The sequence below is a fragment of the Pseudochaenichthys georgianus genome, chromosome 12 (assembly GCF_902827115.2).
Source record: "Pseudochaenichthys georgianus chromosome 12, fPseGeo1.2, whole genome shotgun sequence".
NCBI classification, from domain to species: Eukaryota; Metazoa; Chordata; class Actinopteri; order Perciformes; family Channichthyidae; genus Pseudochaenichthys; species Pseudochaenichthys georgianus.
In genome coordinates, this window is record NC_047514.1 from 10,108,339 (window position 1) to 10,132,628 (window position 24,290).

Here is a 24,290-nt window from a genome sequence, read left to right on the forward strand (position 1 = left end):
CACAAATAAGATGATGGGAATGCATCTCCCAAAAATGATTATTTGTATATCCATTAGTCACCCATTGCCTTGAATTTGCATGAATCCACGGGTAACGAAGAATCCAAAAAAGGAGTAAGTCAATGATGGCCAACAACAGCAAAACAAATTCAAATCATCCAGTTTACACACAGCAGGGGTTTTTCTAGAAAAATATCGTATGAGGGCGCTGATCTTGTATGTAAAATTCTCGTGAGAACGCCCGTATACAAGATGGCGGCGCGGACGCTAAACAACGAGGCGTCGGAGGTCCATAAAAAAAAAGCTGTCTGACGGACTACATTTTCATATTTTTTGAGTTATAATACCGTTTTTAAAGAACAACAATATTGTTTTCTGGCATCACTTTAAAATGTAATGGGGAAAATCAGCATTTTGGTTCGAGGGCGCACGCCAAAAGTAAGAGGGCACAGCGCCCGTTACCCAGTTAAGACCAAACCCCTATAATCCAAGTGTCATATATCAAGTTACGTGATCTAGATAATTGAAGAAAATATGCTTTTTTGCTATAATGTACTATTTAAATCATTTATCCACTTCCTTCAATTCAGTTTTTGGATTCTTTGTTCATCCTGGAGGCATTCAAGAAATACACAAGGTGAGTAATTTATAGACAGATGATAATTTTTGGAGTCTTAATTTCTACAGTGATGCTAGTGGCTCGTTTAGGCTGTACTAACATTTGCTAATTAGCGCTAAACCCAAGATAGAGCTGAGTCTGAAAGCAATGCAATCTTTATCATTCGAATATTGTACAACAACAAAAGACTAAATCTGGGACGACCTTAGCCATTAGGATTCACAATCTGGGCACCATGAGTGTCTGTACCAAATGCCATGGCATTCCAGCCAATAGTTGTTCAGATATTTCAGTTTGGACCCTCTCTCGACCGCACTGCTAGCATGGTCACAAACTCACACATAGATGGGGGTTTATTGTGAACAGTGACATCCATAATAAAAAGAAAGCCAAAAAGGAAAATGTCACACCGCTTGCCTGAAGGTCGGTCTCTTGCAAGACGATGACACATCCCACCCAGATCACAAGTCATGGGAGTTTACACGTTTCAAGCCAAGTGCTAACAAAGCCGATTGTCCTTTAATTGGAGGAGAAACGCATTATGTTCCTCAACTTCTCTCCCAACAAAAGAAATGCTAATACGCGTTTTGTGCATCACAAAATCCCCACTGAAAATCACAGCACTTGGAGCTAATTTTATTCCGAGCACAGATCCTACACAGAAAGGGGACAATAGGAAGTTGACAACAAACAGAGCAGACAAAAGAAAACCTATTGCTGAACTCAGGAATAGTTTATCCAAAGAGAGAGAACAGTTGTATCCCAGGGGCAGATTAACTCCCATGTGCGGGATTCTGTGTATGTGTGCTAGAGGGGAAATGAGGGCGCTGCCAAGCTCAAGCTTACTTTAGGATTTTCCAAGCAGAGTGGAAAAATTACAAACCTTCCCACCATCTTGAAGAATCGATCGTCTGTATGTGTGTTTCTAACCTCTGCCTCCAGACCTCAGATCAGAGCGGCCTGAGGGAGCTGCTGTATCTCTGAAGTCAACGGCTGTTTGGAGAGCACTTACTGAGAGTTAGCAGCACTCCAGGGTCACACACTGACACTGAGGTCACACCAGACGGGAACTAAAAATCACTCGCTATAAATAAATAAGAGATTTTGTTAAATGAACATGAACGAAGCTGCTGAGGCGAATTGTGCTACTGGAGGATTTGCTGAATTAGCTACAAAATCATCTCGTTGTGGTGGGGAGAGTTTTCTCCCGCAACTTAGAAACTGCAGGTAGGTGTAGTTGATAACCCTAATGAAAGGAAAAGGCCATCATAAATCTTAGAAAGTCTTTAGAACAGCCTTAATGCTTCATGTTTTTACATAAAAGTTGGCCCAACATTTATGTAGAAACATGCAGCATTAACGGCCCGACCACACTTTGAATGGGGTGACGTCACTTTTCGCCAAACTGCACTGTGGGAAGCGCCGCGGAGCTTTGCTGGCGTGGCTCGCTGCAAAAGTTGAGCAATGTTCAATTTTTGAAGCCTCAGCAGAAGCGTCAGCCAATCGAATCATATGCCAGTACAAGCTCTAGCCAATCAAACCGCTGCTTGTGTGTCAGGGGCGGGAGATTCATGCGATTGGTTGTTGGTCGAGTTTCAGACACGCCCGCCGGCAAGCTTCAACGCACGCCGCTGTGTGGACGGGCCGTTAATGCTTCATGTTTTTACATAAATGTCGGGCCAACTTTTGAATAAACGATGCGAAAATTGGCAAAGGATTAGGCGAATGGTGATTGTTTTTCTATTAACTACTATTAAGGTATTAATAGGACTTGGTGAAGCGAGATTTAAAGTAGATGGCGACAATTGTCCAGTTTGAAAACCCTTATCCCATCGCAGCAGAAGTGGACACAACAAGATAACCGCCAGATGGACCTAAAACTGTTTCGATTTAGCTGCTAATGTGGTCTCTTCAGGGTAGCAAAAGCTTTTGTATACATCACGTTTATTTCCTTAAATCAGCGCCATTATGCTTTTTGGGGGTTTTCCCTCTCCTGCAGTGTGTTATACTCTATAGGTTTGTGTGCATGTAAATGGTCTGCAAAGGCTCAAATCCCTTCAGAGGGTTGAGCATAATAGGGCTCCTTTAATTTGTTTCTCTTTTACCAAATTTAATTTTGCTAATCATTTTTTACATCAATTATTTTGCGATATTTCTAAAATGTTTTGTCATTTCCACTCAGGTTTCAGAAGAAAAGATTGCAATGAGCTGAACTGATGGGTTTCTTGTCCTCGCTCCACACAGATCCCAGTTGTGTTTCTTCTGCTTCAGCTTTGAAGTCATGACCTATTTGCTAAGTCTTTTTTCCATGTCACTTGAAAACCACTTTCCTCCCCAAAGAGCTGTCACCTTCCTTAACACGGCCCACTCCACTCAACCATAACTGTCATTCCAGCAACTCCACACCCCCCCTGCACCCCCACACTGTTACTTTGTCACCACCAGCACTGCTCAACTGCATATATCTCCCCCCCCCCCCCCCGATTAGTGATTGCTGCTGCAGTGAACTGTTGGGTGTTTGTCCGTCTGAACTTACCGATCTCTGGCTGCACCGCCTCACTGCTGATCTCTCTCTGTCTCATGTCCTATCCATATGAGCAATAGTTTCTAAATCTATTTAACACAACTCCAATTCTGTAGTATTGTTTTGGCCACTCTTTTCTCCCATTCTGTTTGTTTGATTGTCCTTAATGCGTCCAACAGATCGCTCCCAGTTTCATCTCTTTGTGTTGCAACAGCAAAGCAGTTCATTGGATACAAATGTTGAAGCAGCGCATTTTCCCTGCAGTTGATGTTCGTCCCAGTTTGCTGTGTGTTGATCTAATAATAATGTATGCGCCTCCATATGGCAACAACAGTGTGGGGGTGTTGCTTTGTCTGGAGGTGTTTGTGATGGAAAACAAAATCTGTAAAACTGCAACATTTCACAAGCCTTGTAGTCTGATTGGTTAGAATCTGTTATTTCACACATTTTATTCATCGCTTGTCTGATATTCATAGAAGTGGCTGCCACTGGGTATCCAAGAAATAGTTGATTATGCTTCAGTTAATTGATATTAATTTGTTGCACTGAGAGTTTGTAAGGCTTTCGGAAAGGAAAGTGCATGCTGACCTTCAGCAGCAGTTTGCAGATCTCGTATTTGCCCTTGGCGGCGGCTTCGTGGAGCGGCGTGAACTTCCACAAGTCGGCCACGTTGACCGAGGCTCCGTGTCTGACCAGCAGCTCGGCCACCTCGTAGTGACCGTACGAACAGGCGTTATGGAGGGGGACCAGGCCTCTGGACAGAAATGAATAACTTTCATCACTTATCAGGATTTAAAGGTCTCCTGTTATACTGTTTTTCATCAATATATTATAGGTCTCAGATAAATACAAAACATGTCTCTGAAGTGTTTGGCTCCAAATACCAAACAGATCATTGCAGCATCCCATAATCCCCTCTGTTTCAGCCCTGTTTCCAAAGTGCTGATTCTCGGTCTGTTACTTTAGATGAAAATAAGGAGCCCCTCCCCACGCCCCTCCCCACACCCCTCTGAGAGAGATTTGGTTAAAAAGAACACAATGGTGCTCTAGGAGGAGATTCAGGTGATAAGGGGGGGGGGGGGGGGTTACCTTGGTTGGTGATTGGCTAATGGTTACACAAGACAACAAATCATATAAAGTGGGCAAAATCTGATCAGCTCATTTTCAGACAGGTTTTTATATAAATGGATCAGGACAAAAAGAGAGCAAATCTTTTTTCCTGAAACGTTCAGAATCTCTTTACACAGAGGGGACACATGTTGATGTAGAAAGAAGGATTTTGTATAATAGGTGACCTCTAAATGAGCAATTTACACATGTAAACCAAGCGGCAAACTCTGGGGAATAGCCGGGACGCCAATACGGAAGTGCCACACACTGCAGTTCATATATTGGCCGATAGGGGCTGACTGCAGAAAGGAGCAATTTCCATAGATGGATGCATGGATGCAATAAATATTATTATGGATATAGTTAGATTCCACCTTCATGATTATGAATCTGTGAGTGAATTGTTTTCTAACACGACCCTTTTATTTATATTAGGTCTTGAAGTGTTTGCATAAATTAGGGCGTGGTCACATTGAGTAACGGCTCTGTCAAGTGACTGCTGCTGTTAGCTTCTTATATATATGTATATTTATATATACAGTCTATGATGTATACATGCAAAACCTGCCTGTTAATTCGGCCAAAATTCAATCATAACATGAAGATTCTCACCCTTTGTCCTTGGCATGCACGTCTGCCCCGTGCTGCAGCAGGTACTCCACCACCGACACTCGGTTGTAGCCGGCAGCAAAGTGAAGGGGAGTGGAGTGTCTTCCCTCCAGATCTCTGCAGTTCACATTCTGAGCCGTGCACAACGACTGGAGAGAGACAGAGACGAAGAGGGACGATTAACATGAATATCGGTTTCTTAAATGAGAGAGACGATCAACCAAGGAGCCGTGAAGACGGAGATCTATGATCCTCCCGTCAGCATAACCACTCACGGAGAACATTATTACTTCTATTATTCAGCTTTAAAGGACAAAGTAAGATTAGAACTAAAGATAAGATCAGCTCAAGAGCTTCTCATCAAGGACAGTTTTATTTTATGTTAAAGTGCAATAACACCGCTTTCTGACTGAAGGTGAATGATGAGTCGTGATAAATAATCAAGCTTCTGGTAGGAAATGGCCTTGAAATATACAGCAATAGTCTTTCTCATGTTTCTTTTATATCAAAGGTAGGTCAGTGGGTGTCATACACTGTACAGAGTGTAAAGCCATTAAGGCACATTAATGATTTGTGATATTAGGCTACACAAATAAAAATTGACTTTGAAAAAAACACGCTATGGCTGAATTTAGTCCGTTTTTTCAGCTTAACTGGGACCAAACCTCCTGACTTTAGCGAGGTTCACATATATTTCTCCAGAACTAAAGACCCATTAGCCTCTGCTGTGCTTTGCAATTCATGCCAATTAGCAAATGAGCATGCTTACACACTTTAATAAGAACATGGACATTGTACTTTCATAGTAATAGTGAGCATGTTGGGAGGATGAGGAGTCTCTAGACTCAAAAGTGTACATCATCCTTTGTATCCTTTGTCTGCTGATGACAGCTGACACCGGATCTCCATCTCTCCTCATCCTCCTGGATCTAACTGCAGCATTTGATACCGTCGACCATGACATCCTACTCCACCGTCTTCACACTACAATTGGACTCTCTGACTCTGCCTTAAACTGGTTCACCTCCTATCTCACCGGGAGGACTGAGCACGTCACCTTGGGAGCGGCTAAATCAAGAACTCACTCTGTGACTTGCGGTGTCCCCCAAGGATCAGTCCTTGGCCCCACCCTTTTCACCATATACATATCCCCCCTTGGTCGTGTCATCAGCCGGCATGGAATATCTTTCCATTGCTATGCTGATGACACACAACTCTACATCAGAGCAAACCCAACCCCCTCTGCACCTCTGCCATCATCCACAATAACCACATGCCTGGAGGAGATAAAGGTGTGGATGAAGCACAACTTCCTCCAGCTAAACAGCTCCAAGACTGAAGCCATTCTTATTTGCACTCCACATCAGGTCTGTTCATCTGCCATCACCAGCATCACCTTCTCCGGTCAGAACATTCCACTCTCAACAACGGTTACCAATCTGGGAGTTAAAATGGATCCTCACCTGACCTTTGAGGCCCACATCAAGCAAATATGCAAGACCTCTTTCTACCACCTGAGAAATATTGCGAAACTCCGCCCCACACTCAGTCTGCCAGATGCTGAAAAGCTTGTCCACGCCTTTGTCTCCTCCAGGCTGGACTACTGTAACGCACTTCTCATTGGGATTCCTAGCAAGAACATCCAGAAGCTGCAATACATCCAAAACACAGCTGCTAGGATCCTGATGAGAGTGCGGAAGTACGAACACATCACACCCATCCTCAAATCACTGCACTGGCTCCCGGTCTCACTCAGGATTGACTACAAAATCACCCTCTTCACTCATCAGTGCATATATGGAAATGCTCCCTCCTACATCAAGGAATTGCTCACCCCACAAACCTCCACGAGGAACCTACGTTCAGTAAAGGCAAACCTCCTCATCCCACCAAGGACAAAACTGAAGACCATGGGAGACCGAGCCTTCTGCTCCGAGATTGTGGAATGCCCTCCCAAGCCAGCTGAGGACACCACAGACTGTGGAGGCTTTCAAAAAAGGCCTAAAAACGCATCTTTTTAGAATAGCCTTTAACTAGATTTTTAAATCCCCCACATTATGCCATGCGGGCATGAATGTCACAGCTTTTATTATGTTGTTTTAATTGTTTTTTTTTATTGTTGTTTTGTTTCACCCTTTTTAATTTTTAATTTTGTAGCACTTTGAGTTTTGTTTACGCAAATGAAAAGTGCACTTATAAATAAAATATATTATTATTATTATTGTATTAGTTCCTAGAAAAACATAAACGACGAACCAAAACCAACATTAAACAAAACCAACGGTGCTTCTGAGAGAGCAAGACACTGTTCCTGTATTTACTGTATGATGATAGGTATGTCCGTGAAATGAAAGGTTTCAGGAAACAACAGCCGCAATATTGAAGTTATTAGGTGAAGTTAATACATGTCTGCTGCCCTGCTGTTCAAAGGAAATAACAGCACTACTTTCCTCTTTGCTGTTATTTCAGACCTAATAACACAGTTCAGTACAAGGAGAGCACACAGTGGGAAATGTGTTTTAATGTTTCTTTCGGCCACACTCTCGGAACATAAAATAATATGAAACCCTGCTGCTGGCAGACATATTCCTCAATCTCTATTATCCCTCACTTCAACTGCCATCAAGCCTGTGTTCATGATAGCCATGTTTCCCGGGATAAAAACGTTAAAGATTGTAGCCTGAGCCATGGTAAGAGGAATAGCTGAACAATGAGGGTATATACAGTTTATATATTTGTTTTCTTCTTTTGTAGTTCTTTACTTTGCTTTTTTATTGTAGTGTACTTCTATGCGTTAAGTAGTTAAGTTTAAGACAGTTTATGTATTTGGTAGTTAATTATCTTATTTAGCAGTGATTGTTTTGTTTTGTTGATTGTTTTGTTTTGAACCTGGGTGGTAAAAATTAAATTCAACTTTATGCTAGAGCAACTGCATGTTTGCTACTAGGATATGTATATCTACACACATGTTATATTCATTATAGAGGGATCCACAATCTGTATTCAGCCTACATGAACATTTCTCTGTCCAAATGATTGTGTTCCCTTTCACAATCCTAATGTAGCAATGCACAGAAGAAAGAGGATTCTTTATGTGGCAACACCATCGGTAATAACGAAGCAGAGCTGAAAGATTTGTTCAATAGTTCTGCATATTGATCAAATGGAAATCACTGGACAACTGGATATTTTGCTATATCACTGAGGAACAGGTTACATTCAGGGTTGAGTTATAACCAGTATTCTACACTGGAAATGTATTTCCTGTTGTTACAAACACTCTCCAACTTTTCCTTAACATTACATTATAAATTCAATTTTCTCATTTTTGAAATGATGCTGTGCATAAATGAGTTATGAAGAAGGCTATGTGTGTCTTCCTTTAGAGGAGGTTAAGCAAAGTGCATATATATAGAACACATATTAATGGCTTAGTTGTCTGAGAGAGGGCATTCGTTTCGAATAACATTTTCGGCCAACTAAGAAATAAGAATAATTTTCACTCTGTTTTAGCTCCGTTTTTGAGGCGTTATAGCTTATTCAAAATGTTACTCCTTTTATCTCAGAATACAGTAAAACGTAGCATTGTTTTCTATAATGTGGAGTCATTCTAACAAGATTCTTACATTTATAAAACGGTATTTACTGCTTTAAATGCAGTAGAATATGCCCCTGCTTTTCGACCAGTGGTCTAAAAGGTGAACATGTATCCAACAGTCACAGTCTGGACCTCCGCTACGTTAGAACAGATGACAGGAATCAGCCGAGAAACGGCGCAAAGTGCTATTCTTCCTCCGTCAATCAGAAGCTCATCCAGACAGTTAACCCTAAGTCTGTGTGTGTGCGAGTGTGTGTACTTCCACTGACAGAAAGCCAGACCAGCGCACATTGTCTGCTCTGCTGCGATTCCCTGCCCACCTGCCAGAGCCTCACCCTCCAGACGCTGACAGGCCCTCTTCATCTGGAGAACCCCATCACTGTGTGTCTCGGCGGGGGAAAGACACAACGATTTTCACTCCTCACCAAATACGTCAGTCAAATACTTTGCCGGATCTCACCGGGTCCTGACATTTGGTGGGTGGTTTTATCCGAAGCATATTACAGAGCATGACAAGCGCCCACACTTTTAACATGAGTGGGACCGCTGGCAATTCAAAGCGGCTAACAGCGACTATGATTATACCGAGAGCCGTGTTAGGAAATCTTATACGAAGGTTGGCCTTTTGAAAAAAACAAAGGCTTTGCAATTTGACCGAGATCAATATGGACAAAAAACACAAAGACATGAACAGAAAATATTTGATTCAAGTAGAACAATATCCACCTGACATTTAACAAAATCACTGCGACCAGACTCCATAAAAGCAACATGAGCAGCCGCAAAGGTCACTTTGTTACATTTTAAATAAAAAAGATAATAATCTGTGTCATTAACTCAAAACAAATTCATGTTTTTAATTTGTTTTCCTTCATGATTTCTGCGGTGTATCACTGCTTCACACAGGAATGAAAATTCTTTATAACAGATTTAATGTAATTATTGAAAATAATTGTATATATTTATATATTTTTCTTCACTCAGTGGGACAGCTCAGGCATGTTTAAGGTTTAAACATTTTATTATTTTAATCATACAGCTGCTCAATTAAAAAAAACACCTCATAGGCTACTGAGGTCCAGTTCCTTTGTTCATCTTCTAAGTAAGGCGATTGTGTGGAGGGAAGGAATTGTCTTTTATCTAAACCTTTAATACCACCAAAAAGTAGGGAAAGTGCCAAATGTTGATAATAAAAGAAATCCTAACTCATCTACCTTCACGGTGTCCATGTCTCCGGCTTTAGCAGCTTCCAGCAGTCTGTAGTCCACATCCGAGTTCCTCACCGGCACATTTTCTAAAGGGCAGAACATACAGGAGTCACAGATTATAATGCATTGAGCAAACATAAGCAAAAGCAACAAAATAATCATGAAAGTAAATGCATCCACTGCAAATGTTGAAGAGAAATGACATTACACAACCCAGGGATTCACTGCTGCACGTCACTTTGTTGACAGATGCAAGGTAAGCATCTCGCATCCGAAAATGTCACATTTTTAAGCATTTTTGGTTTAAAATGTCGCTGAATAAACTAATTTCTACAGTCAACTTAGCAACCAGACAACTGTTTAGAGGAAAGAGTGACTCATCAATATTCTGAAGAGTAATTCAATCATTTTCTGCCACCCCATTCATCAGAATGACAACTGACTCACGGCCGTTTGTTTGGAAGTTAATTTTCCAATTGATTATTTAATTGATGTGGTTAAGACAAAATAAGGATGATGCAGTCGGTCAATACATCAGGGCAGGTAGATAGGCTGGAGGTTATTCCAAATCTACTCAATTTAAGATAAATAATACAACATCATATTTTCACTTGTGCATTATTCACAACATATCTATTTTTTATTTGAATATGAAGGATGTCATCAGTATTGCTTTATTGCGAAACGCCTAATTCTTGTTTCTCATCAAAGTCTTAAAGTATTTGATAAGGAATATTTAAACACACATTACATTTGGAATTACTGCAGTAATGTAAAGTGTGATTTCCTCGAGCACTGCACAGGTGAGATTGCTCACTCAGCCTTTCCCCTCATCAAACTGCACCTTCAGTCTCCAGGTATAAATACTGACCTTTCAAAACAATTCCAGTTAATCCCAGTACTAACAGCTGCATAGCAACCAAACAACACAGCAACCACACCCAGCCACACACAAAGGGTATTGGCGTACCGTTGAGTATTTGCTGCACAGCTTCATTTCCCATCTGAGCAGCAGTGAAGCCCTGCAGCGACAGCAGTGAGGCGTCTGCCCCGTATCCTAGCAACAGCCTGCAGGTCTGAAGGTGGCCCGCCATCGCCGCGCGGTGCAGCGCCGTCTGACCCAGGGTGTCCACGGCGTTCACCTGCAGACACACAACCCTGTGTTAGGATTCTTCAAAGAACCTAACTGCGCCACCTCTTTAAAGAGAAACACCTTTGGATACTTCAACATTCTCAATGACATGTAATTAAATGTTCTGGTGAACCCGTTAACCCTCATCTACAGTGTGCTGCAGGGTCTACTTTTTTCCAGTTGTAATAATATGTTTTAGATCTATATGAATTTCTGGCAGCTTGCAAAAACTTTCTTATCCTAGTATATTATATATTTGAACAGATTTAACATAAATAAATAAAGACATGGTGATGTTAAGTATGCGTAAACAAGAACAAAATGTGACATTCATACAACCAGTCAAATATCATCCTGAAAGATGTTCATTATTAGATACTGTAGAAGTTTAATAATTATGTTTAGGTGTAACTTTGTATAACCGTTGTAGAATTGCTTTATTTATTTTATGGTTTAACTGAGCATGTCAGAATTTATGACGTTCTTTTTCTAAATTGGGTAAGTTCAAATGTATTTGTATTCATATTCTTTATTAAATACAGTATTTAGTTTGAAAGTTATTCATATATTGGATAATGGTAAAATGTCAATGAATACAAAAATCTCAAATGATCAAATTAAAACCATGATAAATAAGCTTAATTCATCATGTTGATGAAACATCATATACAAGATAATTGATTTACAATCCAGGAAAGATTATGAAAGTAATACTTTGTACTAGGAATAAAGTGAGAGATGTTTACGTATTAGATAAGAAAAACAAGAGAAGACCTGAGTCGACGAGTTTGACCCTGTGTTCTTATTAAAATCTCGATGCAGTGAGGGCACATTGTGTACACTTATGCATCAGCATCGATAGCAATCTCACAGTAAGAAAACGCATTTGTTCCAGTAATGAATATAAGATGAGTCACCACCACTGGAAGAAACGGTGTGTTCCAGCTAAGCTGAATTCTATCCTGTATGAGTGTTACATATCCAATCATAAGCGAGGCTCTGGAAGTAAACACTGCTCTTTGTATTTGAGGGTCTGACGCACAAAACCCGATGTTCAACGCTGATTACTGCAATTATTTCTAGTAAGAGAAAAAAACTAATCATATTGGCATACTTTCTACAAGCACTGTACATGGGAACGAGAAAGAGATACGCCCAATCAAAAACACACACAGGAAACATTTGGAACATCAATCCATTTGTGGATTAGCCAATTTATGTAAAAATAGGGTCTGTCTAGTTATGACAAGGATTATGGTGGAAGTCGATGTATGATGAAATATGACAAACGTGAAGAAAGGAGATAAAGTGATGTACCTTAGCACCATGTTTCTGTAGCACCTCCATGATGTCATTATGAGCTCGTTCTGCCGCCACATGGAGAGGAGTCATGAAACTACACAGAAAAAAGATTTTTTTTTTTGGTCAACATTTCTTTATTAATGCAGTATTACATGTACTCAATCTGTACATAAACATGCTCGTCTAGTCTTAGTTTGTAAAGCATAACATACCACCTACTTCCTGTAATTGACTATATGTTTAATCATTTAAAAAGAAAACAGCTCTCACTCTTTATTCTTCTCATTTATGTTGGCGCCTTTCCTAAGCAGCAGCTCTGTCACCTGCTTCCTCTTTGGGTGTGGAGATGCTACCGCGCAATGCTGAAACATAGACACACACATCATCTGAGCATCTCTGCAGCAGTGAAGAAATGTGTGTGTGCAAAAAAGCATGTGTGTGTGTGTGTGTTGATCTCACCAGTGCCGTCTCGTGTGTGTGCGGGTGTTTGAAGTTAATGATCTCCAGAGCCAGGGTCTTCTTAGCCTTCGCCATGTCAGCTTCGCGAGCAGCTTGGAGCAGTGAGTGGCCCTTAAACTCATCTGAACACACAGAAAATGTCAACATGTTAGAAAAGGGAGAAAAGCAGCCTCGGTTTCAGTCGAATCCTGAGTTTATTTGTTGACAGTTTTCCAGCTAAAAGCATCCAAACCCACAGAGAAGCATCTGGTGCTTTGAAAGCTTGACCAAAACCAGATTTGCAATGTTCTCCCCCTTCATTCTTTCACTTGCAATGACTGCATTGTAATACTTCAAAAAGGCTACTTTAAAGTTTTCACCAGCAAACTAATAACTTAAGATGCAACATTCTGTGTTCTGGAGTTGGAGTGAAAACAAGTGATTATTCTCCCGAGGGCTACACAATAACAAAACAAACTATTTTTCTTCAGAGGCATTTCAGGCTGCATGAAAATAAGTGAGTTCAAATCTATCTAGCTATTGAGCGACGGCATTCATGTATTTATAATCAAACGTTTAAACGGAATAGTTGGACCGACGCAGGCGCTGTTGTTTACCCTTTCAAAAGAAACAGTCATTTTTCATTCTTTGTTTGTCTACTAAAAAATAATAATAACAAAATAAAGAAATGTCAGTTTGAGGCTTTTATTCACAAGCTGCGAGTTCAGCCAAAGAAATATTTTCTTCTCCGATTCATTTGAAGATTTTTTAAATGCCTGAAAGAAAATAAAGTCTTCAGTTTAAAGTCAGAAAAGGATTTTAGGACATACTTGTGTGTGCTCTACAAACGGCAACGCATTTTCAATTAGACAAGGTATTCAACTGATTTCTTTCCTCCTTTGTAGCTTCTTTCACGTCAGTGTGAAAGACGGCTTTTAGTTTAAAATGCTCAACATATGAAATATACGATATCATCTCATGTTTTTACTCGCTGTTGTTGCATTCATTCACAGATAAGTCAAAAAGCAGCTGTTGATCAAACGTATTATGATGTCTATATTTATATTGTCTTGATAATCTCATTTCATTAGCCCATTAAATCTACAACCTTTAAAACTGTAACAATTTGGCCAATGTGCTTATTCTCTGTCATGCTGAGAGAAACAAAAGGGTTGGCTAAGCCATACCAACTGGAAACAAGGGAAACACGACCCAAACGTTTAAATAAAACACTCACCAGAAATGTCCTTAAATGTTACACTTTTCCTCTAAAATAGTACAACTGGCTACTTCCTTTTTCAAAGCCAGTTACCCTGATCAACTTTCACGTGTGTCTCAATCATCAATGACATTTGTTATTGATTTTCTAACTTGTACACCATTTTGTATTTCAGACAACAGGAGACTTAATGTCAGGTTATCAAAGGTTCAATAAAACACATCCAAAATATTATTTCACAAACCCTACTCATCAGGTGACAAGTTGTTACAGGGAAACACCTTTGGTATAAAACCGGGAGTCTTTCACAAGCTTTAGGTTCACTTTGTACCTAAAGCTTGTGAAAGACTCCCGGGTGCCCATGCCCAAATATGGAAAAAACATTACATTTTGAAGAAATACTAAATAGAAAGGTTGGATTCAATCTCAAATGTCTTCTAGATTTGGTGTTTTGTTTTTGCAGCAAATGTCCAACCGTTTCCATAATCACATCCTCTTACAGACACCAGGTGCAGTTGTCCTGCAGTTGTATATAAACTCGAGACGAATTGTGATTCATTTATCTTTGATCCGTTTCATTACAAAGAAAGCGCCACAAGTGCAGCAGCGGGAGCTGAATCCCTAATTAACTTCCAAAGAGTTGCAGAGAGTGTTCTGGCAGAGACAAATACTTATCTTGTCTGCTGTGACTCTGCAGGAGCAAAGCAAATTCATTTAATTATTGCTCAATTTCCGTTTAATTAAATATCATACATTTTGAAAAATGCTCCATTAAGAAAACAGAGGCATGGGGATGTTGCTGTAGATATACAGCTTGCGTACGTTTTGCTGTAAAATAGATCCCTGACAGGTTAAACTGTGGAAGTGAACCGTGCACCAAATAAAACCCAGCGATCCAATTCAAAATGAGACCGTTTCTCAGTTTGTAATGAGAGTTTTGAAGCCACGACAAAGGTTAGTGTGTAGCCTGTAACAGACTATGGGAGCATGTTGTTAGCAGGTAGCAGCTGATAGCAGGAGATGTTTATTGTTTTGTTACTTAGATAGACTTTCTAGATAGCTACTTTTTTATCCCAAATTGGGAAATGATTTATTGCGGCTCCTACAGGGAGTCCGCAGCCAATGACGGTAAAAAAGACTAAACTAAATTGTTTTAAATTTGGGTGAGTACAATATTGTTGAAATAAATACTCTCCCTAGTTCAAAGTCCAGTTACAAGGTATGCAGGACTGTATCCAAATTCAAAAATAACAGATTTTTGAAGCTAAAAGTTTCTAAAAACAAATAAGTTTCTAATTTATTTTTGTCAACACTCTTCTTCTGTGGTTTTTCATCCAGTACACAGCACTAGCATAGCTATACAACGTAATGGTGAGTACAATCTTTTTGAAATATTGGTCAAAGTCCAATTTCAAAGTAAGCAGGGACTGAACAACATAGATTCATTGTCACATTGTTTGTTTTCAAAGATTACAAACAGATGTAAAACATGGGTTGCGGTCGAATAGTCCATTTAGCTTAGGAACCTTCCTCACGGAGTGAAATGACCCGGAAGTCCCTCAGTGGCAGCCATGATAAGTGCCGTTCCAATTCTCTAGATGATAGGAAAGAAGGTTTCAAACTTCCTTTATAACCTCCTTTAGCTTAGGAACCACTGGACCTCCCTTATGAAAGGAAAGGAGAAAATGCTGCCCCACAATGCCTTGCGGCAGCAGCATTTGCCGTCACACAACAGTCGGCCGTTCACGGAAACAACCGATTATGACCGAGAAATGATATCATGAAAGTTACGGTGCTTATTAAGCTTTTTAAAACGTAGGTGGTAAGTTGCCAAAGTGCTTTGTTTTGAACGTTCATCAGTATTATAATCAAAAAGAGAAATATGAACGTTAGTTTTTTACTGAAATGATCAAATAAAGTCAACATTTCAGTCTTTACTGAGCTGTGTGGGGTTTGTTCAACTTTTAAAAGATGTATTGAATGGTGATATACACAGTGATAGATGTTAAGGACTTACGTTGTTAATAAATACATTTGTATTTATTTTAAGATCTTTTCATACAATCATACGTATTGGGATCATTTGTATTAATGTGGACCGGAGGGAGAGGGTGACGACGAGCATAAGTTTCACTTTCTTTTTTTATTTCAATTCCAACTTTGGTCATGAAGAATATGTTTCTCTGTTGTCCACGTTCATAAAGCAAAGCAGCAGCATCAAAGCACGGTGCAGAGTCTCTAGATGACTTTACAGTAGTCCCTCGTTCTTATTGAACATCCATGTTGTAGTCCGCTGTATAGAAAACTGTGGTTTCCATAGTTTCCCCACAGCAGCAGACGCACATTCATGACGTCCGCTGGCGCATCATAAACACGTCGGATAGTGAAAGTGCAGTCGGATTCTCTAAAGTACCACAGTCTCTTCTCCTAAGTCCTTTTGAATTCTCCTATCCACTATCCCTTAACCCTGTGACGTTTCACTCAGAGGTCAAGGGATAGACGATAGGGATAGACGTTAGGAGCTGATTTTTTGACTATTCGACCGCAACCCTGATGTTTTTTTCTACACTCTTCTTCTGTGTTTTTTCACCAATACACAGCATGTAAACCAGTCAAGACTCTATGTTGTCCTGCACAGCGTTCCAAGCATGTGAAACTGTTCATGTCAGATGTTATCATCTCTCTCCCTTTCAACTCATAATTCCTTGTTTTCAGCTCAACAGTCCTGTTACCAGAATATTCACATTTTCATCCGGCTGAATGCTCGAACACATTGCTCCAAACATGTCTGGTGTAAAAACAGCCTCTCCTAAAAACAACCTATTCATTAATTCAGCACAGTGACACATTTAACTGTCTGTACGCCGCAGCTGCAGTTTATGTAAATGCAGCCCAACACACTCACATGTAAGTCTTTCCTTCAGCTCGGGAGTGGGCGCCATGTCCACGGAGCTCTTGCTGTGGCAGTTGAGCAGGGTCGGGTCGGCCCCGTGGCTCAGCAGCAGAGAGCACACCTCCACTCGGTTTTTAGACGCCGCTTCATGGAGAGGGGTAAACTGCCAAAGATCCATGGCGTTCACACACGCACCGTGCTGAAAAATAAGGAAAAGTGTATAAGTAAATGAGAGGGAAGCAACATGGAGGACAAAGAGCAACGTTTATTGTTAACAACCATTTTCAATCCTTACAAACACTGTGGAAAACTGTATAGCTAGTACATATTTGTACTTACGTTAAATACAATGACAAAAAAGTGGAAGTTCTTTCCTTGGGATTCAATTTCCATTTCGTACAAGAAACAATATTTGTTTACTTTATATTTTATTATAAAGAGTAAGTGTGAATGTTTAAGCAGTCTCTGAGATAGCATGTGTGAGTGTACCTTTAGCAGCAGTTCAGTAACTTCATAGTGTCCATAGGAGCAGGCGTTATGCAGAGGCACCAGACCCCTGGAGGGGCAAAAGATAAACATTATTAACACTAATTTTATACATAAAAAATAATATATATATAAATAAACACCCTCATATGTAACCCTTTATTCCATTGTATCTTTCTTCAGCCTAATAAAAAGAGAATAAGCATCTACAGTAGGGCTGCTCAATTAATCGAATTGTAATCGCGATTACGATTATGGCGTGCAACGATTACGAAAACAACGTAATCGAAATAAAACGATTATCTTTTTTATTATAATGTTACTTTTTTTTTTTTTTTGGTTTTTCAGTTGAATTATACTTAAAGTTCAGGGTAATCAACTGTTAAAAACATACTGTTAAAAATGTTTTTCTCCAATAAATGGATGTTTTCAAAGTCAATGAATAATCGCATTTAATAATCGCAATTACAATTACTGACCCAAATAATCGAGATTATGATTTTTGCCATGATCGAGCAGCCCTAATCTACAGCCTTTTTAACAAATCTGAGAAGCTATATGGTGCGTTTAAAACTGAATACTACAACAGCATGCTAATATGGTGAAAATGAGAATGCTAAAATACTGATGTTCAGTTAGGATAGCATCTTAGCTTAGCGTGTTAGCATGCTAACAACATCTGCTTATTAGCACTACTGTATAAATTGCTCCTACAGAGAGCCTATTTGCTAGCATTGCTAAAAAATTAAGCAGTGTCCCCAAATTCGTTTTGTAGGATGTAATTCTGGTTGAGACTTACTTTAAGAATGTAGGGTGTTTGTCTATTTAAAATGTCTATTTTAAAATAACATCAATTGATGCTAGAATCAGTCTAGCAACTACACTCGCCATTTCAAACGTAAGCATGTTTTAGTAAGTGCACATCCTAGTTTTATCACAAATTAATGATAGATAACTCAATATTTAATGACAAATTAAGAAATTCACTTCCATATGAAAATGTTAAGAGACACAATGAAAGCCCTGCGTGTGGTTTGTTGTCCAATAACATAGAGAGGATTCTCGATGATGTCTCACAAATTGACCAGCCTACTTTTCTACCACTGAAGGATTATGCAGTGTTTCAAAAGGTCAAAGTAAATGTCTACCTTAAAACTATTTTTATTGCACTTTAATTTGTTTTACACGTACCCCTTGTCCTTGGCGTGAACATCTGCTCCGTGCTGTAGTAACAGCTGAACTATCCTCACCCTGTTGTATCCTGCTGCCAGGTGGAGTGGAGTGGACTGGAGAGGTAAAGAAGGAGAAAGGGAGGGACACAGAGGGCAAGGAGAGAGGAAAAGGGGAAGAAACAGACACAGTGGGAGGGAAAAAGAAGGATATATTTAGTAAATGTCCAATATGACAGCATATAATGATTTCATAACATAGAGTTTGCAATAAAGGATGTACACATTCTGTTTCCCTATGATCAACCAGTTGTACGACAAGACTTTTCACAAAGAAATGGGCTGTTCCACCACTGAATCAATCAAGAGTTATAAAGCACGACTATATTTCCCCCATGAGATGAGATGGCTCCATGCTGAGCTTCCTCTCTCAGCAAAGGCCATTCTTCTTCAAAGCACGAGTGACACCCACACTGGAGTAGAAATGTTATGCCAATGAGAATGTTCCCATTATTCAGTCAAACTGAACTCGGTACAAGAAAAACTAATGGGAAATCTAGCTCTATGACATGGTTTGAAAGCTTTTTACAACACAACAAGAGGCACTACAGCAGCTATTACACTTTGAATAGAACAGGGAATATATTCTACATGCAGTACAGCACGCAGATCAAAGAGTTCTTAGATAGCACCGAGCTAACTACAAGTGTCCAGTTCGCAAATGCCATTGCCCAGAAATTCAGAAATGTTTCTCCCAATGGTTCAAGAAAACCAGGACAGTAAGATTCCCTTCAAACTTGGTGGAAATATTGCAATCTGAAAATATCGTAACAAATTTCATGATTGACTGAGGTAGAAAAGTTGGTAAAATTATAAAATGTAAACCAATGCCATCACTTTTTTCATGTTGTGTTGATCTGTTTGAGTTTTGATCAAAAGATTTTAAAAACGCAACTCTCTTTGTTTCTATTCTTGGGCAATGGTTCAATGGCACCGGACCGGAGACTCCACTAACTGTATTGACTGATTTATGTATGGATTTAGATAAACCAACAACTAGTGCTCTCATAATGGCAGCGGATGGAAAAGCACATTAGTTTCCATTTTCTTTTGCCAATATTCTGGAAACTTGGTTGGATTAGTCCAAATCCTTTTACAAAACATTTGTCCCATCTCTTTTCAACAAGCAAAATCAAAACCAAAATGTTTGAATGAGCATAAAGGAATATTTAAGAATACAAATAATAAGCATGTATTTAGGTTGCCAAAAACATAATATGGAACATAATCAACAAAACAAAAATGGCCCAGAAATCACACAATGATGGCAGCATTCTTAAATGCTACAGTACCGTAATCAGATCTGGGATTCAAACACCGCCCCTAGATATCTTTCCGTTTTAAATCCCATAACGAGGTCAGTCGTAGGTCACACACACACAGAGAGATTTCTCTTTTAAAAGTCACCCTACAACATCATTTCATCAGCCATGCCCATGATGCAAAACCTTAGCAACATCAAAAAAAATAAAGTATATATGTTTACAAAGTACTGGTTTTCAAAGTGGAACTTAACTTTTTTCTTAACAAAATGAAGGAAATTATTAGGTTTTCACTGCCGGCTAGCTATTTTGTAAATTATGCAGAACGGTCTCAAAAGATTTCAGAGATACTGGAACTCTTATCAAAAGGAGGAACACGTTTAACTTTGGTCGGAAAATAACAATTAAGGCTATTACAACTTGTTTTTTTTCTTTTTATCTGACAAAAAGGAAGATGTAGATCCCATCTCCTGCTTTGATGTCAGAAGAGATCTTGAAAAACAGATCATCTTTAGAGTTGTGAGAGTTTAGCAGAGAAGCAGCAGCAGTGAGGCAGAGCTGGGCGGACAGATGGTGTGCTCGTATTTACAGGATGTGACAGCAGCATTTGGAAGAAGCAGGACATGGGACGTGGTTAGTCATCATCCTCATCTTTAATGCAGTGTTGTCTGTGTGTCTGTGTACTTGTGACTGCAAATGTTGAATATAAATAAACAGACAAAAAAAACACCAATATTTAAAACAGCAATCAGGTCCCTTTACAATCATAAAACCACTCAAAATCCCAGCAGTGACTCATCAGTATGTACCGTCGCATCACCATGATGTTGTTGCCAGGGTCGGACTGGGTATAAGCTCCGCCTCTTCAATCTGTCAACCCTGTGAGATTGAGGGTATGTGCATGTGTGTGTATGAGAGAGAGGGTCTATTGGATTATCCATACAGAAGCCTATTTGTATTCAAGTCGTAAAAAGGCGCTTTTATTATGAGCCTCTGACCTCAGCAGCCACAAGCCAATAATAATCAAAAAAGCATCAGCCATTTGTCTTCTATCGGAGCTATAATACATCCAACATCTCTCCACTGCAGCCTGCTCCTTTTTCTAGTGCAGTATTTTTTGAAAGGTTGCAACCAATGGCTTTTTGTATTTTTATGAATGGTCTTTAAAGAAAGTGCAGCGGCAAAACAGTGAGTTTAAATTAGCTTCGTGAAATATTCTTGACTTAATAATAATAATAATAATATATTTTATTTCTATAGCGCTTTTCTTGAACCCAAAGACGCTTTACATTGGGGAGGGAGGGTAGACAAACAAAACAAAAACAAAGCCAAAAAGAAACAAAACAAAACAGAAAAGCAGTCAGGCGGAAGTTGATTGAGAGGGGGGGGGGGGGGGGGCTTATGGATACAGAGTTGAAGAGGTGGGTTTTGAGGCGGGACTGGAACAGGGTGAGGTATTTGGGGAGGGAGTTCCGGAGCTTCGGGGCTGCCACAGAGAAGGCTCTGTCCCCGAAGCTCCGGAGTTTGGCCTTGACTTAACATTGGCATATTATTGATGCTGGTGTCAAGGCTGTAAGTGTAATAAGGGTCGGATTAGGTGGTTTATAACAGATCGTAGTTCATGACTGACATTTAAATTGAAGCATGATGTGCGCATGTGACCATTTACTCAAAACATAAGTTGAACACTGGCCTTATGGCAGAGTAACTTCATGTTTTAGATATGATATTATAGATATTACACATGGTCAGAAAAAGGGCTATATTTGTATTGTTATCCATACAGCTGTCTGCAGCAGGTGCATGCAGCGTTTAAATACGCTTTGAATCCTACATATTAGGGTTTATTAATATGTAATCCTTTTATTGTTAAACTAATACTATTGTTTCTTATTAGCAAACCTGGTTCTTTGAATGTGAATGTTTATTATGTTGTGTTATCTACTTTATTGGAGTTTATATTTCTTGTTTCTGTATTTTGACAACCTTATCTAAAGTGCCAAGCGCTTTGCTAAATTCTTCTTTAAAGTATTTATCTCCTTTAGTTAAATGATGTATTACTAAGGTGTCAATCATAACCATCAGCATTCAATAGCACATATCAAAAGGTAACTGTACACTGCACTTAAAGTTTGATTTAGTGGTTTGTTTCAGTGTCATCGGAACATCCTCACATGACACGACTGCAAACCTCTACTGGTTTAATTCCTCAGAATAAATGGTACCGCGGTGGTGGTTGCAGACACACCTGGTGGAGAACTGCACTCAGCCAAAAGCACTTTTCAAGTTGGATGTAGTTGTTTTTTTGCTCCAGTGTCCTTCAACTGTTGGTGTTTTTATCCATAAACTGCTTTGATACTTGATGAAATGTGTTGCTCCAAAGTGAAAAACCTAGTAGGCGATATTTCAGAGAGAGGCACTCCACAATCACAATGGCAGACAGAAAGAAAACAATAGCAATAAAAAACCTATCCGGCTAGTTTTAATCACCTAAAAGCCTTTCTGAGGAGGAGGGGGAAGGAAGGAAATATGGGAAGAAAATGAAGGAGAGATGTGGAGGGCATGTGAAAGCCAAGATGGGAAATACTAATCTTTTTACTGGCAGCTTTTGGTAGCATTTAAAAAATGCATTTATCCTTTCCCCTTCCAGAGAAACACCATCCATCTGAACGGTAGCTGGAAAGTCTCCTCACATCAACACATTTTTCAGATTTAGCTTATTTGGCCATCTAACAGCAAACACTATTTGTATCAAAAAGGTATGAATCAAACATTTACATTTAACAAAAAACATATTTTAAATAAAAATGTGATGGGCTGCTTTGTTAGTTCCCTCTGTGATGTTTTCATTTTTCTCTCACCCCTCTCAGATAGTCCTTTCTCTCGGCCTTCCTTGTCTTTTTACAAGCCTGTCAAGCTGTTCCCATGACAACAGTGACTGGTAGCTGTCAGCAGTTGCCATAGCGATGAGAAATGATCTATCTCGCAGTGTGAACGACCATATTTGGGCCATTTTGTTTAGTGTCCTAATGTGTGTGGGAAATATGCTGATATTCTTTAACTTCAAACAGTCTCCTCTTTAACCCAATACATTCACGAGTGTGATCACAGCAGTAAAATATTCAAATTCAAGATTCCTTTAATCCACTTGTATAAAGGAAATCAATTCAAGAAAATGCTTTAAACCGAGGAAGAACGATGACGAAACATGGGAAAATAAAGGGCTGTGTGCACATGGGGATGTGATCTGCAGCATACTGTAGGTTGGAGCATGAATCAGCAAATTAAACTGCCTATACCATATTGGACATGGTTTTAATGGCTCGTGGGGTGATAAATATCTTGTCGGTGGAGTGCGGAGATTGTCTACAATTGATGAGCAGGGTGACAGAAATATGGGATGAAGCTGTCTTGGCTCCATGATTCAAAATCACATGCAAAAAAAACAACACCTAATGCGTCAAAAGTAAACAAACAATCCGCTGCAGATGCCTACCTTACATAATTCATCCGACTGATATCCTGAGATTTAATACCTGGATAAATGTATTGGGTCATTCTATAATCCAATGCTCATATATGTCAAAAATACACATTTCTCCATCACTTTGGTTGTATGGATTAATTCAATAAAAATCCTCATTATGCAATGACCGGGAAGATTAAAACAGGGGTCAGAATAACTTGATAGGGGTTGGTTAATCAAATACATCTCTTAATTTAAAACATAGTGGAACATGCCTTTAGCCTGCACTCGGGTCTTTGATCTGCCTTAGTACTGCGGTCATGGCTGCACATCAGCAGGTGGACACGCCGACAAGATGAGTAGTGTCAGGTGACTGGATCAATAAACATATTAGCAGATCTGTGTGCCATTCCTCCGGCTGACACATGCACACACACACTCTCATACACACATTATCGGGAGTGACAGCTCAGCCCAGCCAACAGCTTGGAAGATAAATAACCTCCAGCTAGTCTGATACTCCCCATGCACACTCACACACTATCTCTGCCATCACCTGTCTATCTGCTCAGCCTCTCAGCTATTAACTCTGACATTTCCCACGAGCAGAAGGCTACACAGAAAGTTTGAAGTCGAGCACAAATCTGAAAGTAACTTCAGGAATAACACTAAGAAGCAAACAGACACACAGCCCTGTTGTGTTTTTAATGGCTGTCATTCAGATCAAAACTTAAAGAGGCTCTTATTTCCTTTTCTGGGTTTTCTCTTTCCTGTAGTTTGTTATATAGGATTTTGTGCAAGTCAATGGATTACAACGGCTTGTATCCTGAAGTTGTCTCCAGAGGGAGTTTTCCTCCCACACACTCCCCCCCTCTGCCTGAAACAAATGTATTGGACTCCTTTGTTTACTTCAATAACATACTGGCATCACTATGTAACACGGTTGCTTCCATTGGCTAGCGCTCCAACACACTGTACGTAATGGGTGGGACATCTCTAAGCGGTTGACCAATAAGAACAGAGCCGGCCAGCTAACCAATCAGAGCAGACATTACATTTAACTTGTTAGACGCTTTTATCCAAAGCGACTTACATACATTCAGTACTGTGGCCAATCCCCACAGGAGCAATTTGGGGTGTCTTGCCCAGGGACACAACGACATGCTGACTGCAGTGGGACTCGAACTTGCTACCT

General features: G+C 39.8%; 1 protein-coding gene across 3 annotated transcripts in view; it reads right to left on the reverse strand.

Annotated features, from left to right (window-relative positions):
• The window catches only part of LOC117456342 (poly [ADP-ribose] polymerase tankyrase-1-like), an 84,851-nt gene that overhangs the window by 16,150 nt on the left and 44,411 nt on the right, over nucleotides 1-24,290 (reverse strand). For all 3 annotated transcript variants that reach the window (XM_034096190.2, XM_034096189.2, XM_034096191.2), the window contains 10 exons: nucleotides 18,330-18,424; nucleotides 17,142-17,208; nucleotides 16,665-16,851; nucleotides 12,562-12,683; nucleotides 12,373-12,464; nucleotides 12,118-12,196; nucleotides 10,639-10,810; nucleotides 9,675-9,754; nucleotides 4,866-5,011; nucleotides 3,732-3,897 (listed from right to left, as the gene is read on the reverse strand). In XM_034096190.2, coding sequence (XP_033952081.1) covers nucleotides 3,732-3,897; nucleotides 4,866-5,011; nucleotides 9,675-9,754; nucleotides 10,639-10,810; nucleotides 12,118-12,196; nucleotides 12,373-12,464; nucleotides 12,562-12,683; nucleotides 16,665-16,851; nucleotides 17,142-17,208; nucleotides 18,330-18,424 — 1,206 coding nt within the window. The remainder of the gene's footprint in view (nucleotides 1-3,731; nucleotides 3,898-4,865; nucleotides 5,012-9,674; nucleotides 9,755-10,638; nucleotides 10,811-12,117; nucleotides 12,197-12,372; nucleotides 12,465-12,561; nucleotides 12,684-16,664; nucleotides 16,852-17,141; nucleotides 17,209-18,329; nucleotides 18,425-24,290) is intronic.